Raw genomic sequence first — 21,338 nt, forward strand, 5'->3', positions numbered from 1 at the left:
TTCGCTACGACCGCATCCCGGGCTCGCTCGCCGCGCCGACTGACGAAACATCCCATCTCCAACGGCTCCGCCATTTGCGGGTACTCGATTCTTGAATATTCGAAACACATGGCGAAGTGTGGGACGGATTCGATCTGAGCCAAAAATTTCAAATGCTTCAGTATCGTTTGTTAAGCGTCATCCCATTAGAGCGGGACAGAGAACCCGCAGCGGGAGAGGGACGGACGATATGAAAGGAGAGTTTTTCGTACGTTTTTTGTCCCGAAATCCGTGCGTTCGAAAATTTTATTTTTAATACAAGAAAATTATTCAAAAGATACGAGGGCAGGTAGAAGACGGCCGGGCCGGGGTGTTTGCTTAGTTTTTTTATCGCGCAAAGAATTCGAGTTGATTTATGGCCGTGCTCTGTGACGATTTGTGACCTGTAATTTCTGATGTGAGTTTTGTCACTAACGGACGCCGGACGGTTGATTTATTAATTTATAAATCCCGAGGAGGCGTGATCCGGTTTTGACAGTTGTCCGTAACGTGTAATTTGAGTTCAACGAACATATTATTTGGTGCGCGATCATGATGTGTCAAACTTACTTATTGTCTTTATCCTAAACACTGTAATTTGGGGATTAAACTTTTTTTCCACGGCGCATGCTCGTAGCGCATTTGACAGGCGATTGGCAAAACGAAATTTGAAAATCGAACGTTATAATTACCGAAAGAGGTTTATGAAATTTATCGTCCGTTAGTATAATTGTTGTTAGTCTATGGGCTGTAATAAACAGTGCAAATCACGCATCCTCACAGGGCAATACTTTCGACGCGTTAGTTGGCCATTTAACCGGTCCCTTGGGGGTCATTTCAGCCCAGAAGGTCAGTTTTTCGGCCATTAACGCGTTCAGAGGGCTGTGGAGGAATTAAGCAGGGTTATAAAGGTGGTGCATAATGACTCACTCCGGGGTAGTCGAGTAGAATAGTGCAAGCAATTACAACTATTTTATGCCACTAATATTGTTTTGACAATTTACGAACTGACGTTGATACTTTGTATATACATTTTTTTTTATTATTTTACTTCATACTGCGTATGAATACCCTTGATCCTCGAAGGGTTTTTTTTTTCATTGAAAATATTAATAGAATTAAAGCATTTTTTTCTGGATGAAAAGGTTTCATACATTTAAAAAAATATCTTAAATCCTTTGTTGTATTACAAATGTTAAAAATGTGAAATAGGTTTTTTTTTTAAAAGCAAACTGGAGTATTATGAACAAAAATAACAGCCATGAATTCAAATGATGGATTATATTTTTTTATCTGTGCATCTTAAGATGGCCCTGGATTAATGTGTTACGAAACGGCAGATGTTTAAGGATCATTTCATTTTTTCTCTTTTTAATTTAAAATATTAGAACTCATTTATTACTTTAACATATTTTTTTCATACATGATAGAATAACTATTTTCATATAAACGATTTGATAGGTATGAATATATATCAAAGGATGATGTTTAGGTAGGGGGCGAGTATTAATGTTTTGACTAGTTACCGACCATGACTAAGGTTACCTTTATTATCGAAACCAATTTTTCCATTCCATTCGATTCGATCTCAGTGCCTTTCATTCAGAAACGTTCAGTTGTGATACTATATTCATTCGAATTTTCGACTTTATAACATGATTATGATTAAAATCAACATTTTAATTAATGCTATTCATGCATTAATTAAAATGTTTTCATTAGCTGAGATTCACACAACAATATCTGTATCGACACAAAACGCTAACCCTTTCTCATGACCGCGGAGAGCTGACAAACAAACAAACAGCGTATTCATAACGGTCGTGTTTATAAACGAGAGCACTCGCACACGCTCCATTTGAAAATAAACAGCCGAAAGTGTTCGAAGTTTAAAAAAAAACACTAATTTCAAACAACGCGAAGTTAACCGAACAAATACGGCCGCCGTAATAGACCATGCGACTTAACCCTGCGCCGCCGCGCGACTATACAATGTATAAATGTTCCGTACATTATGAATAAGTAAGCGCATTCAGCACCCTCATTGTGCGTACCTTTTTTTTTTAATTTCCACACAGCGACCCTCCTAAATCCCGCCGGGCCAAAAATTAAAGTGTAATGGTGCAATGTTTAATAACTTATCTACGGGTCGAAATGTGTTTTGGCTTTTGTTAATGTAATTTTTAAAGTTAATACCGTGGAAGGGTTCGTATATCGACGCACGGTTTGCGCTGACATATTAGCGGTCGGCTTTATAAACTTTATTTAATACTGATTTTGTTTCTATATATTTAAATGATTACTTCTTGTAATAATAATAAGTAGTGATAACAGCTTGAGAATATCTGACTGTTGGAATTATTTCGTCGAATATGGCTATATATATAACAAGACACGTTGATTCAATGTGTCACTGTAACACATGTGGTGTATTATGAGTCTACACATGCTGGTTTCCTCACCATGGCGTCTCTCACCTGGGAAGTGATGAATTAAGCACATTAAAATACGGTATAGTTTAGTTTACTTACGGTATATTTTGTTTTAAAATCATACATCAAGATATATAAGCAGGGAAAGTATTAATCAGTAACTATTATTATACCGCTTGTAAGTTCTTACTGACCCCGATCTGAACTCGAACAAATTACAAGATTTCGCCATTACAGTCTAACCCCTAATCATCGACACATTGATGAAACAATCAGAACCCCTGGAAGGGTTCGCGTTAACGTAATCTTGATTGATCTGATACAAATAACTTTTCTTCTCCATGACGAATTAACCCTAAACTTTGACCATTGGGGTCTCACGTACCCATACATATAGCTATCATTTTTATATGTATAATATAATTGAACGCAAATTCTATATTTAAATATCTCGATACTCTATAATTAAGGAGCCATAGACTATATAATAATAATTAATAGCAAACGTTGAATAGAGGGATGTTTTAAAAGGCTTGCAATAAAGAATACATGAATGAAGCAATTATGGTAGAGGGAATATTTAATTTCAAGACCTAGGGTTTAATTAAACGGACGATGGACTGTTATTTCTAGACTTGTGCATCACGCATTACCTAGAACCTAAAATTACAGGGTACTTGATCGGGGTGAAATATGTATGTGTTGAAGTACGGGGTAGATAATGTCCGGGTCAGGAGTTCATACTTAATTGTTACTCTTTTATACTAAGTTTCATACCTAATAATACAGACTATTTTAATTCTTAATGCTACGCATCAAGGGTCAGAATTGTGTATATTTTTTGCAATGACAATCACTAAACTGGTAATTAAAGTATCAATCGATGTATGTATTTTAGGTATGTGATTATGACAACTAAATTTGAGGTGCGTTCGTATCGATATTACAATGTTGGATTATATTTTTTCAATGGTTTTTTATTTTTAATATTCAAGGCACGAAAAAGTTTTTATATACGACGTGGACTTAATTCGTTTTAGGAGGCGTACGATTAAAACATTAGTTAGTAAAGTAATAACTAAATTTGAGTACAAAGACTGACTGAAACGTGTTTGTTTTTTATTGTTAAATATATTCAAACGTGGTATACAAATAAACATTTATATCATAACAATAATAACAGCATAGGTGTGAGCACAAATTGAATGAATTTAAATTTAAAACAAAATTAAACGCATATACCATGCAATTGATAAACATTAGGCATCGAAAACGTTTCTACCCCATATTTGTAGGTAAAAACACCCTAATCCTCGTCAGCTGCTTCTGACTGGTCGTAACACACCCCCACGGCTCGTATACCCTTATTTACCCTAAACGAAGAACTCTGGTAACCTTGAAATTGTATAAAACGAGATGTCATTTTATACTGGTCCATTCGACCGAGCACCAAAATGTCTTGACCTACAAACATGTACCAACAATCGCGGGGTTGATACGGATAAGTGCGTCGCGGCATGTCCGATTAAACTGGTCTCTGATAGCGGGGGAGCTCGTTCCCTGTCAAATACATAATGAGAATTTTTTTTTTTTTGTTATTTTTAGGAGTTATACGCGGAGGCTTAGAAGATCGATGGGCGTTTAATGGTTTTAGCCGAATTTTGATTTATTCGATTAAAAACGCAATCTTGTCATCGATATAGCGTATCGATTTAACAAAAATATACATTTCACAGTTATTTCTGTTCTAAATTCGAATTTTAAATTTTTTGAATTAAAATAACATTTATAAGAATTACAACATTATAAATGCTTCTACGGACAATTATTAATAACAGCAATTTAAAATAAAACAAACGCCAAGAAAATTATGAATATTTCATGCTACGAAGTTTCGAGAGATATAACCCGTCCAATGTTGTTGTAATTACATACGGCTGGTTGCCTACACTTTACCGACCATTTGCGAAGTCGGTTAATAGTGAAGAAATCAGGACATACGTATCGCCAGGAATGCGTTTGCGGCTTTTATAATTACGGTATAGAGGGTGTGTTCATATCGAAGCGATTTAATAATAATCAAATTAAATTAATTATTCTTTGTTGCTAGTTATAAGTTGGACAAATATTTTCCTACTATGTATACATAGACACTAACAAATAAATAATAAACAATTACACATGGAACGTGTGAATGAATGGCGCAGAAAAATCTTAAGAATGTTCACAGCAGCGATGTAATTGTTAAGTTTGCGATTAAAACAAAAACGCTCCGAACAAACGAGCCAATGGAATTCATCCATCAATACGATAAAACCGATCTCTCTATCAATCTCTGGCTCGGCAAGAAACCGAACAAGATGTAATAGAGGGCTATAAAAAATCACAATCAACCTGTATCAGCGCGGACCTAGCGCGTATTTATGTCATTATTAACCGGTGCGAATTAATACTCATTTGGCGTTCATTTTTATCGCGAGTTTTCTGACGCAGGCACAAAAAACCGCCATACCGCTGCCGGGCTCCGGGCTCCACTTTTTGCAGCGGTCTGCACCGCAGCGCGAGCTTCTGCCAAAAACGGACTGCGAACGCGCCTCTGTGACACATTGCTAGCTAAAAATATATTAATTAAAACATCGCCGCTACACGATGTATGAAATAATTCGCGGCGATAACTTCGACCAATAGCGTGAGCGCGTGTCCATCATTGGCGTATTCAAATTTGGAACCCTCTTCGGTTTAGAAGCCACAGAAATCACAATACGTTCGAAACGGAACACGTTCGATTTCCAAATCCGAATATTGGGCTCGGTGACCTTGCGGACTGCGGAGCGGCCGATGTGCGCTTGTTTATATTTCCATTAATTGGTGCGAGTGTAAAGTTGTAAGTGGCGAGGTGACGTCGAGCCGAGCGATGAAAGAGCGTAATGTTTAGTCCATCGGCATATTAATGCCGTTTTAAGCGGACAAAAACGCGATGCGAGTCGGCCGGCGCGGCGTGTCAGCCGCTAATTGAGTGGCTCACGCTATCGCATGGTGCAGCCGGGCTTCAATCAGTACACAAACTTTATAAGCGAATTCCCTTAATAACGTGTTTATTTTTTTCTAAGTCAATGACCCGAAGCCGCTTTAGCATACAATTTATTGGCGCGCCCGTGATCAGCATTTGTTTTAGCTCCAAATTATCGGACCTCCTGCTACGATATTCGTATTGCAACGTTTGTCTTTAATTACATTTTAACATAGCGTACGAGCTGTATCGCGGTAACGGAGCTCGTATATTGTTAAATGCGATATAAATCGAGATATTACGTCAATTATATCTGTCCTATTCTCGTATCTTCGGCTGCCATCTTTTGTTACTTGGAACTGAGAAATTTCTAGGTCGACTGGTCGATGCACATTAAACGACTCTAACTATATAGGCAAACTTGGTGCTGTATGTAGATACGTTCGTTTAAGTACATATATTCGTGATGACATTTACCAATAATATAGATAATTAATATTTATGTATGGATGTAATATGTACGGTGGATGTATTTTTTTTTAATTTTCCTATGAATTGTAAGATGCGTAAAGTATGCCAACCGATAGTGATGATAAAATAAAATCGCCGATGTGTTTAAAAAAAAACGCAAATGCTGCGTGCGAGTGAAACGCAAAAAACGTATCGTATAGCCGTCACACTCTGGCGCGCTTCGCTAATGATGAATCAGGGTCATCAATTATTTTATTCTTAAACTAATATTTGATACACATGTACTAAATTCTTGGGACAATTATAGTTGTTAATAATTTTATTACAAGTCTCATCGTATTTAATCTATGTAATGAGAAATAACAATGACATAATACAATCGACAACCCTGACAGCGCTGCGCGGGCGCAGCTGCATGATGTCCGTGTACCGATCCGCCATTTATTTATTCTATATCCGCGCCAAAACATCCAATTGGATCATGGCGACAAAGAGCTTAAATTGCGCGTCCAAATCTCTTAACAATATACAATTGATGAAGGAACAGATGTAAACACGATTGCTCTCACGCAGCCGCGATTATCTTTTGTCATATTCAAACGATACTTCTCATAAACGACTCTAGATGGCGTTATAAATTGACAATACTTCTGTCACGGGCATAAAAGAATACCCAAATAACCATATTATTTCGTAAAACATTAATAAAATTATTATTTTATGTCGTGTGTATCCAGTTGATTCTTGACAGAGCAAAGTTTTATTTACATACAGATAGTTCACGGCCAGTGACTTAGGCTTTACTTACGTCCTTACAGATATCCTGGTAATTTTTAATTACCTACCTACCGGGATATTCATAGTATTTTCAATAAGAGATACTGATAAAAATATACATGGGCGGATATTGTTCGTGCCTGACTTCACTAATATTAAAAAAAAAGTAATTATTCCATCGTAATTTGAAATTAGAATTAAAATCGAATTCCATTCTATTTCTTATTTTATGAAATTTAAATATTTAAAAATAAATGATTTTGAATAAATATATTTTTTGGAAAACGTTCTATTTTCAAATTATAAAATTTACAATCGATTTCGAACGAACGCACGAATCCTGTTATTGTTCTGCGTTTTAATATAATGCATTTATATATTATTTATTTATAGTACACGTTTCGATTGAAATATCGTATCTGCTATATTGTAGCGCATAATCCTTGTATCTTATAGAGATATCTTCAAATAGATCGAGTGGCGTGCGTTCATGCATTGCTAAGTTTTTTCCCAGTTATGCGTTCTGCGTTTGATTATTATATTAGAATGCAAGACTGCTATCGTATGCATTGTTTTTTTTTAAAAAAGTAATTAACGGATATAATAAGACACGATTATTTAAATTATAATGAAATATCGTTATTTCTCTATGTGTATAATTATACAGCTGTCAAATGTTACAATATATCTTTAGGTATATGAACACGTTTCGTTATTGCTTTTAAGTGTAATGTCTGTGACGTGTTTTCTATATTATTTAACGTATCCAATATGAATACCATAATTAAGTTTAGTTTAGTTTATGAGAGTCATTGACGATAACGGTTAGTGCTCTTTGCTGAAGCGTGAAGCTAAACCATTTTTTTTATTCGATAACATTCTTTTTTAAAAATCGTATTATAGCTTTTAAAATGAACGCGTTCACACAAACAAACAATCTATCATATATATTAAGTAACAATAAAAAAATAGTTATTAGAATATTCATATAAATTTCGCAAAACGAAATAACAGAAAAAATATGGTGCTAAATGTAACCGATGTAATCTTAAGCACAGCTGCACAATAGATAAGCTACACACACACACACACATAACAGAAACTAATTTAATTTTCACCCGAACATTATCTTACATAAATAATCTCTAACGATTAACCGTAAGTTATAAGCGTGGTTCAGTTCGTTAATTAGCGTCCCCGTGACAAATATCGATATTATACCGTTAATTGATTATATTAAAATTCATTTATTCACGTTATAAATTGTTCGTTGCATATTTTCACACCTTGCCTGCCCTAACATGCGATGATATACTGACGTTACGATTATAATTATGATATCAGTTGTGGCTGTAAAAAGAGTTACTTTTGCCTAAAAAAATAAGGCATCATAAAAAAAACAAAGTCATTTGAATTGGAATTAAAAAAATAAATAAACGTCAAACAACAAAATGACTTATTTCAAAATATCGAAACTATTCGATATCTTTGAATTCAAATTTAGAATCATAATCAAGATATCAGACACAAATGGAACGTTTTTATTAAACTATAGAAATTGTTCAATAGCTTTCTGAGACACAAAACAGTTTTAATTAACACAATGAATCCATAGGTTTCGTCACGCTATACATGACAATAGAAATTAGTTCACTAAAAACTAGATTTAGAAGCACGCGACTCAAACAAAATTTTGAGATTTAAAAAAGCAATAAAAAAAGGTTTTAATCACTCAATGAATACTTTCAAGAAATCTGTATTAAGACATATTGGTCACATTGATTGGTATTAAAATATAAATATCTAATATACAATTATAATCTATAAATTAAATAAAAACGGCAGAAGTATGTACAGTATGACCTTGTACGGATGATTGTGTCAGTTTTTCACAGATCACTTCACGGATGGTTTCGTGCAGTAATAGATCGTGATTGACTATTAAAATTCTTTCAATTATTGTTAATTAAAATTGCATTCAATTACATATAACTTTCTTATATTTCATAGACAATTCTAGAACGTACAGCAATTCGAAATTCAAATATAGTTCCTTGCGCGGGACGTTTGCGAGCACTTCTGCATCGTTAACATAAAATATGGAAATGTCACTTGACTTTGACAGATTATGAAATACACAGATACAAATAAAATTTGGATAACGCTCGCCAATGAATTGAATAATACTCGATCATAATCCAAGATAGTATCAAACGGCTGCGATAAAAACGGCAGCGGGTCAGGCACTTGACTCGCAATTGGGCCGTATTTATTTTTACTGTAAACTAGTCACAAGTCGCGACTGTTAATAAAAAGATCAAGCTTTTAGCAGCTGACAGGGCTCGTACTCGAAGTCGATAAACGTTCACTCGATCACATCACTACGTCAGTGATGTGCCACACTCGTGCGGCGATGACAGCGCAGGATGACAGTATCACAACTAAGCCGATCGCTCACCACAGAGAACACTATATCAATCACTCCACAATCGTACCGCACGCCACTTAAATAAATTTATAACATATTAAGTACGTTGAAAATAAACACTTTACCGTTTATGATTTATTTCGTGCGCCGATGAATTATGGACGTTGCTTATTAAACTGTTCTAGAGCGGGAGGTCCGAATTTTTATCTCTTTTTGTGGCGATTTCACGTGCCACCGCCACCGATAAACGTTTTATTGGTGTAATTAAAAACGAACGATTAGCGTTTGTACATGTTACATGTGGACGCATGATAAATGCGACGCCGCCGCGATCCGCGGCCGATACTTTTATTGCACTATCACTGCTCCTCGCGCGATAGTGATTTCGTAATTTATGTAATAATAAACTCACTCCGGCGACTCTATCGGGGCCATCTAACCTAAGTCAATGCGAAGTAAATAAATAATCATGAGTAACTGGTCAGTTCCATGACACTGACGCCTTATCAGCGCCAGTTATCTCCCGGACCCCAGAGGTCAGACCCGCTGGCAATATTGTAGCTATAAATACAATTTAATTTCAATAATTAGTTCACATTCAAGTCTCTGACTGATAACGAATCAATAATATTATTATGCGGTTAAAAAGTGAAATTTAATATCAACGTACGCCCGTACAAAGTCACTTCCGGACGAAATTGATATTTGACATTTTAATATCAGTGAAGACGTCGGAGTTTGTATTTTTTTTTAAATTGCGTTCCACCGCAACATGTCAACGCCTATTCAGCCTATTGTGTAAAAAAGTCGGAATAAAAAGAAGTTGTGGTATAATAAATTTATAAGAAAATTACATATCCCGTGATTGTCGGTCTGTTAGCTGATAACCTGTTCCACAAAGCCGAATTGTTGCGAAATTACTCCATTTAAAGTAAGTACTTTTTATTGTTCAAATAATAGGTGTTACTGCATGCTGATTTTCATTGTAATGATATTACCGGAACCGCAAAATGAAATATTGGATAAATACTTTGCCCCGTAAAATATTACCTACGACCCACCGATACATATAAATATAACATATTACCGTTCAATTTACAACACCGAATTCAATTTATTTTAGTTCCGGCGATTTGATTCTGGAACTATCAATATTATCAATATTACCTAAACAATAATTCGATACAGAAACGAATTATTAAAAATCCAAGAAATTAATGAAAATTAAAAACGTAACGTAACAAATCGATTGCAAATGAGAATTAAATTCGATATCGATTTCGAGTAATCGATACCGGGACGGTAAATCGAATAGCGAAGTAACGACCGTCCGGCAACCCGTAAACAATCAATAATACGACGCCCACGCAAACCAATAACTGATTTTCCGTTGCTAATTACGCTTTATAGTTATTAAAGCCTGAAGAAATTGCCGCCGCTGATTTACGGGACGCCATTTTGCGCGACATTTTAATATCCGAATGCGTTGGCGCGTTTTTTTTTTTAATTCTGATGGGTAATGGAGGCAGGTGCGTTGCCACAAAGTTATTCGTTCGTGCATTCTCTTTTTCGCGAGTAATTTTCGTATGGTGGTTCTAAATGGGTTTTGTGTATGGAATCGAATTGGGAAGTCGTGGGTTTTTATTTTGTACCGATGTCGTTTCGTTCTATTTTTTAAGTAAATAATGTAAATCTGTCTGTTATGCCTTACGGTCAACGGAAAGTCTAAAGCCACAGAACCTTAAAACTTAAGCATCCTATTGGAAAATTTAATCTTTAAGGGAAGGAAATTGGAGAGGTTACTAGGTTACTGTTAGTTATATTCTTCATATACCTATGTACTAGGTACCAGGACATCATAATCGTGCAGAAATTTACCTGTTTACTGAAGACCGCGATGTCTTCATTAAAGGACTCTGATGAGCAGACGTCTCCGCCGGCCACGCCCGGATCCCGGGGGGTACATGTCGCCAGCTCGCACTTCTCGAAGATCAGCGCCAGGAGGGGGAAGAGGGGATGCCTGGAATACAACAATTTGGTTAAGTAACTTATTTAACTATCAATTTATAATATAAAGTAAAACATACAATAATATACAGAAAATAAAAATCCAGTTATAGATAGAACTATATGCAAATACGTATGTACATAAATCCCTTATATTTCTCCCAGTTTAGGCACTTCAGGTCGACGCAGTATGCCTTTATATAAATATTCATACAAACAAGTCAAAAATGTTTTCAATACGAAAAAGTTGATCTCAAGACAAACAGATGTAATTGAGAACAGAAAGATTTGATGGAGATTGGGAGAACGTGCTGGAGATACGATCGTAACACAGCACGAGTGGTGCCAGTGTTAGCGGGGATTTAAATAAACATAACATTGTTAATGGCGATTTAACAACACAATTGTGGAAGCAATGACAATGAATTACAATGCTATTCTTTTGACACTTTGAATATATTTAATCATGAATTTACATCATAATTTAAACTGTAAATAGGATACTTTAAGTAGTATATACATTAGGCATTGTAAATTAATATAACTTCGCATATAAACACAGTCAAAGCACGATCAATGTTAAGAGTTTGGTGCATGCAGCAATAATGATAGTCGTGGTCTGCTTTGAAGGGTACACCAGTGTGAGTAGGCAGTAGAGTAACATCTGAGTTCCCAAGGTTGGTTGTGCATTGGTGATGTGGGGTATTTCTTGGACTATGTATGTCTATGGGCAGTATGTACCATAAAATGACCCTTTAGCCAGTTCGGCTCCCTAGTTGACCTATGACTGAGCTCTTGAATACTAATCAATATTTCTTATTATAACAATATATTCCTCATTGGTTGACCTTGACACCTATTAACATGCAGCTTTTTTCGACGCAATGCAGCTAAATCTATAAGATAACTTACTGAAACTGTATCTGTACCATCTCAATAGAAAACATTTATTATTTAAGATATCGTTCAACTTTTCTCAGACCATTTAAAGCACTAAATAGAAGAAAGTATGTCTAAATCTAGATATATATCGAGAGAGAATACAAAATATGTAATTGAGTAAAGAAACAAGATAGATCAAAGCGATATTGGATAGACGTGACGCTGATAACATCACCAAGGAGCCATGGAATGGGTGCGGTCGTACCACGAGCGTGGTGCAATGAATATTACAATCTGAAGCGTTTTTAATACTAAAATATTATGTTAACAAAATCTATGCCTAATTTACATGATGTTATGTAATGTTACCTTTGAGCCAAAGATCTTTTTGTAGGGTCCTTTTTTTTGTAAATATATTTTATATCTATGAAAAATAACATACTGTTGGAATAATAGTGTATCATGAATACTTATGCCGCATATTTAAAAAGTAATGGTTTCGTAAATAGTTAATTTTTAATCGTCTATTAAAAACATATCGTATAATTAAGTTCTGTAAGTTAATACCATAATTTTTCATTTTTAATGTCAATAGTTTCGAAGTAATAGCGTAATTAATGCTCTTCCTTATCGGTATAGTTAAATTATTCAATACGTGATCCTCCGTGATGCACCATTTCGAGCAGCAGGTGAAAGCTTCAAGGCTCAAAAAGAAGACCTCAGTCCAGTGACGGGGAATTTAAAACCTATTACATTTTTTCAAATGAAAGAAAATCTTAATTCAAATGTGTGTACATCTTTTCAAATACCAGCCAGCGCTATCAATTGTAAACGAAAAAAGGTTTTAATGTGACCTTTTATAAAAATAATAAATCGAAGTCAACGTAACTGATTATAAACATCGGTGAAAATATATAAATTTTTAATTATGAATAGCACGTAACACTTATAAAAGTGTTCCCAACATAAACGGTCGGATTGTAGCGAGTCGCTGTTTAAACAATAATTACATCAGCTTTCACAGGACGTAAAAACTACAATCATATGAATAAGTCCATTAATATAACCATTGACCTTTAAGCACGGCGCGGTTACGACGTGTGGTCTCCTTCCGAGCGAGTAATTATTTGCATTAAATCCCATTAAATATAATTGATCAGATAACACACGATGGACTAATTATAAAAGTTATTAATATAATGCGAAATTTACAAGAAAACGCTTATTCAATGTACAGATTGTATTCTTTCAAAAGTTATAATAATATTCAATTAATGGTTCCGAATCGCATACTTCAAAGTATAAATTATTAAAAGTTATTAAAATAAATTCGATCATTTTGTGTTTTTCCCGCTCATCGCGTTCACTCGGACCACACGAGCGGGAACTTCTTGACAACTCGTGATCTGATAAGATGGTCCTGAGAGCTAATCCGCGAAGGATCACACCTAGCTCCTATCTCGAATAATTTAACTATGCCGATAACGAAACGCATAAAATACGCTATTATTGTTATCGAAGTCTATAAATTTCGACGTTCGCTAATAAATCATGAAATAGGCTTTTTAATGGGAGACTTTATAAAGTTTTCTCATGTTACATTATTAATAATAGCTCTTGTAATAGAAATGTTGTTGTTTGTAAATAATATACTTAAAAAAAATATTGCGAAAAAAATTAACTTATTTGTAACATATACCTAGTTGAAAGATTTTCGATAGAGTCAATGAACTTTGAGAGAGAGAGAGAATTAGTATATGTAATTAACATCATCCCGTTGAAACAAACCTTTTTTAAAAAAAATAGTTGCAAATGTCAAAATAAATTCTGAAATATGTTTTAAGTGAGATGATTTGGATGTATTATGATTCAAACTATTCATTATAAAATTTTAGAAGTCGAAATTACCGCTATTGAAAATATATCCATTCCAACTATAAATATTAAATGTTCAATTAAAATACCTAGACATTCATTAAATATATTTTCAATACCAAAAAGTGAATCTCTATATATAAATGTATGTAATACTACCCAATCCATATGCAAGCAAACTTTACAATAAATCATTTAAACCGAGGAGATTTGACAGTAAAAGCTTTCAATGATCTCAATACATTTGAAAGTGAAACGATGAAGAATTAATACGTTTAAAATTTACAGCGGTCTCAATTAATGACAGTATTCTTGCTATTCCTCGTTATCAGTGCGATAACATTTCGGCTACCGTTCAAGCCGATAACATCAATAAATTGATTATACACCGAAAATACACACGATAAAATATTAACTAAAGAGATTAAGAGCTTGTTGTGACGTTAGAAGCTAATTAGAACGATATTAACTTTAAAAATATTACGATATGATATGATAGACAGATATATATCACTTTATATGGAACACTTGTATTGTTGAACTAACTATGTGCTCATTTTGTTTATAACTAATCAATTAATTTGTGTTACATACATAAATAATTAATATAACCATATACATGTATAGTATTTGGAATTATTTAAATTGTATTTTTAAATTGCAAATTTAATTTATAGTCTGTGACAGTAAACTTGACTGTAAATCGTATTATAAGTACACAATTGAATCAATAATACCTACTATATTGAAGTAGGCACTTAGTTGCAGTTACTACTAATTCGGAAGATTACCGAGAACTGTCAAGTATCTCAATAGACTGGATTTGTGTGCTAAGCTAAACTACAATGGAAGATATTCGAACCGCTAAACAACAAATACGGATATAAGTTAAGAAATTAGAACGGTATACAAATTCTCGAAAGCAGAAAATCACAAATAAATTCAACCGAGTCTCAGATACCTACATCATGCGAGGCCCAACAAACAAATGCCCAGCAAACATTATTATCAAGAGAGCGCCAATGGCGTCTGCGCAGGTTTTCAAACAAACATGCCCAAGAGTTACGATCTACACGTTGCCTCAGTCGCATCCAGCGTGTTGTGTGCGTACGACCAGACATTTGCAACATAAACATTTAACATTTATATATACACATGCCTCGCAAATGTTTGCCAAATCTTCCAAGTTACGACCAACATTTGTGTATGTTGCTTTTCATATGTCTTATAGTTATGATTTAGCTTTTATCATTTTAATTTTATTATCATCGTAGCTATATTTAAAAATATAATTATAAAATTTAATAATTTATGCTATATTTACATCTCAAATGGGCTCAAGTTTAACATATATCTTATAATAAAATTGCTCGCTCAAATCGTTTAACTTATTATGAAGCCAAAGTCTATAAACTGTATAACACTTATATGTCATAGTATCAAACTTTGAGGTAACTGAAGCAACGCATGCGCGCTATACATAACGATTAAAAATATGAAATGTTATTTGAAAGCTGATTATCTTCGATAGTAATTCTCGTTTCAACCTTTACATTATCGTCTGGCCGGGTAACGTGCGCGGGCGCATCGTGCCAGACCTGCGCATGCGTTTCAAACACAGAAGCGACACCATCAACTAGTCTATGTACATCTATAATATACAAATCACACTTTACCACCCGACTCACCCATATATCGCGTCCTTGTCGCGTTTGTGGACGAGTGGCTCGCCTGGCAGCGCGTGCGCAGGCGCAGCTGGCGGGGGGTAGTGCACGGGGGGTATGTGGGGGTGCGCGAGCCTATGCTCGTGGTACATCGCGCCGCCCTCCATGTAACCCCCGCCGTGGAGGCTCTCGTCGTACTAAAGGACAAAATATATCTTAATACACTTGCTCATAACAATTAAAAGCCTGCAACGTTTTTTTGTAACGTTACAGAACATCATTAATAAAACAATCACTTTAATAGATAAATTTAAAAACATTTATGATGTAGGTAAATAACCTGCATAAATTATATTTTATATTCTTAATAGTAAAAATTCACGTGAGTTTGACACAAATGAAATAAAATAAAACGTAATATAAATACTCACCCATTGTATTTAAATGTTTTTTTTTTCTATGTATATTTATAATAAACAATTCAAAGACAGTAACGTATTATTGTTAATTTTTACAAATGAGTTCCTTCAACCGTATTTTAATTAACACCTTCGAGCAATTAAAGGATTAAGACTATTATAAAATTAAATTATTTAATTATTATTCTATTTTTTTTCTTATACAACTGTTTCTGAGGTATGCTTTAATGACACATAACACAAACGTCATATGATGAGTGTATATCACTTGACTAAACTCATAAAGCTTTCAAATAATACCTACTATAAACCGTAACATAAAAACCAGTAAGAAACCTAAAAATGATACTCACATATATAATAATTTAAATAATAATAATAATTATTAATATGCCTTCCTCTTTCAACGAGATACTAATAAACAGATATCTCTTGAAGATATCATGCACAGATATTACAGATAGACTGATATCTATTAATAATGATATTAATAATATATCAAATTACGTCATTGTTTGTCGAAATGTCCGTCCGTATAAGTATAGTTTGGAATCGTTGAAAGTTATTGAAGCCGAGTGTTTTCTGCGTGCAAAATAAGTTCAACGGTATTGGAAATGAAAACTAAATTGTTGATCATATCACAAGTCAATATACATTTACATACATACATACAGCTTAATCCATAAAATGTTGCCATCGAAAATTTATTCATTTACTGAAGAGTTCTACTGTAATATATTATGTGCTGTGCTGTCTTTTGAGTAGGAAATTATTAGCTTATATTTAAGAATCAATTAATTAATTTAATGCTTTTCCCTTATCAAAATAGAATATAAGTTTAAATTTTAAACGTAAAAATGAGATCTGCAAATAAAAAGGACCCATGTCTTGTACTTGGCTTTTGAACGACCGCACATTCTAACCCAAAAATTCAAAATTTATTAATCACCTTTTATTTGAATTAAACATTACATTACAATAAAACATTACCCCCGTCTACACAGTCGGGTAACGAGACGGTCACTCAGCGCATCGAAACAGTCGAGTCATACCTACCACTATCTCGTATCTTTGACCATCAATTAACTTCCTTTCAAAATATATATAGCTTCGAACCGACCGATTTAAGATTCTGACAGCCGCCACTTTTGTTTCATAATAGCCTTAATGTACGTTATTTCGTTGGAACTTTATTAATATTATATGAACTAATGATTTTTTTACAATTAATTAAAAATAAAAAGTAACATCGAACACTGAGAGGAATGAGCTTTTAATTTTGATATCTTAAGAGCTTTTTGTTAAGACAATTAAGCAATTATTGATGCGGTTTTAAAGTATGTTCAGTGATTGATTTCGACAACAGATATGTGAAATGAGAATGGGCCATCTGATGGTGAGTCGTCACCACAAAGGATAAGCGTTGGTAATGTTAGAAGTGGTAGTCATTGCTTTCATCGCCAATGCGCGTCCAACATTGGGAGGTAAGATGTTACGTCCCTTGTAACTTGTTACACTATCTTGTCTCCTAATCTTGACTATTGCTGATTGGCGGCAGAAATTTTCATGACAGATTGGTTCCAAGTTGGGCTTTAACAAAGCTACCACTGCTATCCGTATATCCACTAGGTATCCTAAGGATGACAAGCTGAGTCAGCTAAGATTGTAAATAGTTTTTAATACGTCTCTTTGACATATGTATTAAATAAGATCTATTTTTGATTACATATATAAATCTTCTAACTTTAACTTATCAAAAATAACGGCTTGTTAATATCAGGATTATTTTTATTATATTAGATTTTTGGCAACCCTATCTCGAGCTATATTTTATATAATTATATGTATAATATTTTTTGTTACAACCAACACAAAAAATCTACTAAATTAAATTAAAACACACATAAAATTTATATCCGTCGACGCGATTCGGAGAAGATATTAGTATATTATGTATAAGTAGTTATGCTTTGTAATTTCACCTCCTTTAAATTTAAATCGACAAATGTAAAAAAATATATAAAAAAAAATAATTGTTATTTACTAACATACATAATTAAAATGGTGGAAAAGAGAAAAATCTAACCGGGTTTCGAACCAGTGTCAGTTTTCCATTTAATTCAATACTGTAACTAATGATTCATCAGTGCCTTTATGAGCATACTTGAATAAAAAATATTTCGATTTCATAAATTTCCTATATGATAAACGAACTAAACTAAATGCTGTTACTACATATACTTTTATGATCAGTGTTTTTACTATATTGTCCATTTATTACTTACAAAAACGCATCAAAATCTGTTGCCTAATTCTAAAGGTGTAATAGGAACAGACAGCTGTACGCGACTTTATTTTATACTATATAATAAAGGTGACAATAACCGCGAATTCGTCACTCATAATCAACTAAGTATATGCGAATTAGGAAAATAAAATAGTTTCCATATACAAAAACTATATCTATATACACACACCGTCAGATTGAAGACAATAATATATGTATATGTATGTGCGATGATAATTACAACTGCGGCCATAGTAGTAATAGTTACACAGTTACGGTGCTCCGTAAAACCTCTAATTTTAATATTCTTAACGACTTCATGAATTATACATTAATACTAGATGAATGTTCGAGATATTTGAACAATTTTTTGCTGTTAAGTTAATTGTGTTGTTTATGTATTGTTTGTAATGATATATGTTATAAAACTGCTTTGGTGTTAATGTGTAACAGACTAGAGAACCAATTAATTTGAATATAGTTAGTTACATAGTTATGTATATGTATAGATAAAGTTATGTTTAATCTTTGCTTCTATGTGTATTTGTTGTGGTTCCGCTCGCTTTTTTTACTATAAGGTGTTATGCATTTAAAGGGACATATGGTCCTTTAGAGATTACTTAAAGTATATTTAATCTCATTGTGGTTTAACTGTTCATTTATTTCACGGATGAGCATGTACCTATCATGGAAATCCGTAATGATTCAGTGGAACGCGTGAATATCATATGATGTATACGGGTTCGAATCCTATCCCCAAAACAGTTAATAAATGTCATAGTTTATATGTAAAGTATTCTACTTCAAAAGCTCTCAAACAGGCTACAATTTATATATGAACATATATATACACTAATATACACAGTATCATGAGCCGAGCCCTTATACAGCGAGGCGCCCATCAAAAATCGTGAGTCGGCGATTTGTGTCGATCGATAGCGGAGCAGTGTGGAACACACCTGTTCGCGCCTTTAGGTAGGTTTTAATGGCCGACATAGCTGACCGACACTGTTTTTAGGCCAACTTTAAGCTACATGCAGTTAAGCTGTACCTATGTTAGATGAATCCTCAACTTATTGTAACTAGCTCTATGATTGTGCAAAGGTTTCGAGGGTTACCCAACGTCATGGAATTTTCATGTGCCTAATTTTGGGAATCGTGAGGAAACCTGCACGTATCACACATATCTGTATGGATAAGCATGTTCCTTGAGTTAAATAAACAATAATTAATCACATGAAAATCCGTTGCGTTTGCTCGGGGTTGAACCTAAACTTCTGTATTTCAAACGTGACTCGTTTCAACAACTCGGTCATCGCTGTCAATGAAACTGTATTATTTCATAACAATTTTAAACGGTTTCTCTTTGGAATAATTCCTTTAAAAATTAATTGAAAATGATCTAACCAGCTCGATGATAATATAACTCTTATACAACCAAGCGTGAATTCGCTCAACAAACTAAACTACACGTATCGCTAACTATTTTTAACTTTAAATATACATTTTCCATACATTAAACTTCCCTATAAAGCATTTTTAAGCATCAATAAATAATACCTCGGAATACTTTGTTAATATACCTACACTTAACCCTAGTCGCAACCCTAGGCCCCTAGGTCAATACCTAGGTTATGTCAGTTAGGTATTAGGTAAATTACAGAGCGGGGCCACCGACGGTTACTGGGTATATCATTGTCTATTGAATCGTTTATGAAATAATTAGTCATTATAACTTCCAATTATTGACAATTATTTAATAAATAGGTAGTAATAAAAAATCTAAGTATATTCGTCATTTAGTTATTATTAACTTAAATATATACATAGGAGTCAATATGTTTTTAACGATATTAAATTAATTTTAAATATTAACCTCTCATCAAAGGTCTATCATAAAATACTCTTAAATCATTATAAATACAAAATTATTTTATTTTTAAAATAAACCTTACGACCTTTTGTCGTATGGGTTTTAAAACCGTATTAAAATTGTAAACATAATAACATAATGATGGTAAATTAAAATGTTATTCGCGTGTTTAGATTAACGATACTAACCTATAACTTTTAAAAGCTGCGTCGTAAATACAAGCAGATAAAATTAAAAATACCTTTTTAACGTATTAGCAAATATTATTTACGTGACAATTTTTAAATTGGTATCATATTTCGAAATTCGAAATTTGAAAAGTCAATTTACTAAAAAATGTTCATTTGAAGAAATCGTTTTTGAAAATAGGCAATGTTAATAATTTTATTTTAATGTCTATTTTCTACTTCATAATAATATAATGGCTCATAAATTATTTTTAATAGTCATTAGTTGTTTAGTAAAGTTTTTTATGTTGGTATTACGAAACATTGATATTTGGTTAATGTATTTTTTTAATTGACGAATTTTAAACATAATATTGACAAAGACTAAAATTTATTATTTCTAAGCAGCTGCTTAACTAGATTTTTACATGATTTGATCACGTGGCGGACATTTTAAATAACGGCAACTGTGTAGGTCTGTGCTGTCAATTGTGAGCTATTTAAAAGTGTTAATTAGATATTAACATTTATTATACAATATTCACACAAAAAACTTTAAATTTAACAACTATATTTATTTAACATTTTTAAAGTGATCATCTTAATTTAATAATAATTTTAAAATAATAAAAACCGTTCCACAGATTATTAATTCTAGAATTTATTGTATCATTTGTTAAAATTTATTTCAGTACTCGTTCCTTGCAAATGTCAGTTATTAAACGCTTTGATATTTTAATATCAATAATGAATATGACACGAGACAGACTAATCTCTAGTCTCTGCCTTGTCATATCATGAAACCCGTTGCAACTGAAATAACGAAATATATTAGGCTTAAGGCGTCGAGCGTCAGCCATAGTATATACGTAAAAAAAACATAAAAGAGCTTTATGGTTTATAATTATATTCAATATTATAAAGAAAAAATATTTCTCGTCTAGATAATATTAAGATTGAAAATAATGTATTTATGATATTATATTTGTAAAAATTACTGGATTGATTTCGATATGATTAGCGATAGG

The 21,338-nt window shown here is 33.3% G+C and overlaps 1 protein-coding gene across 6 annotated transcripts in view; it reads right to left on the bottom strand.

The window, feature by feature from the left end:
• LOC124538672 (homeobox protein homothorax) overlaps positions 1-21,338 on the bottom strand; it is a 243,659-nt gene that overhangs the window by 208,671 nt on the left and 13,650 nt on the right. For all 6 annotated transcript variants that reach the window (XM_047115812.1, XM_047115815.1, XM_047115811.1 and 3 more), the window contains exons 2-3: positions 15,589-15,761; positions 11,015-11,156 (exon numbers count right to left, since the gene is read on the bottom strand). In XM_047115812.1, coding sequence (XP_046971768.1) covers positions 11,015-11,156; positions 15,589-15,761 — 315 coding nt within the window. The remainder of the gene's footprint in view (positions 1-11,014; positions 11,157-15,588; positions 15,762-21,338) is intronic.

The sequence above is a fragment of the Vanessa cardui genome, chromosome 20 (genome assembly GCF_905220365.1).
Source record: "Vanessa cardui chromosome 20, ilVanCard2.1, whole genome shotgun sequence".
In the NCBI taxonomy this organism is placed as follows: domain Eukaryota; kingdom Metazoa; phylum Arthropoda; class Insecta; order Lepidoptera; family Nymphalidae; genus Vanessa; species Vanessa cardui.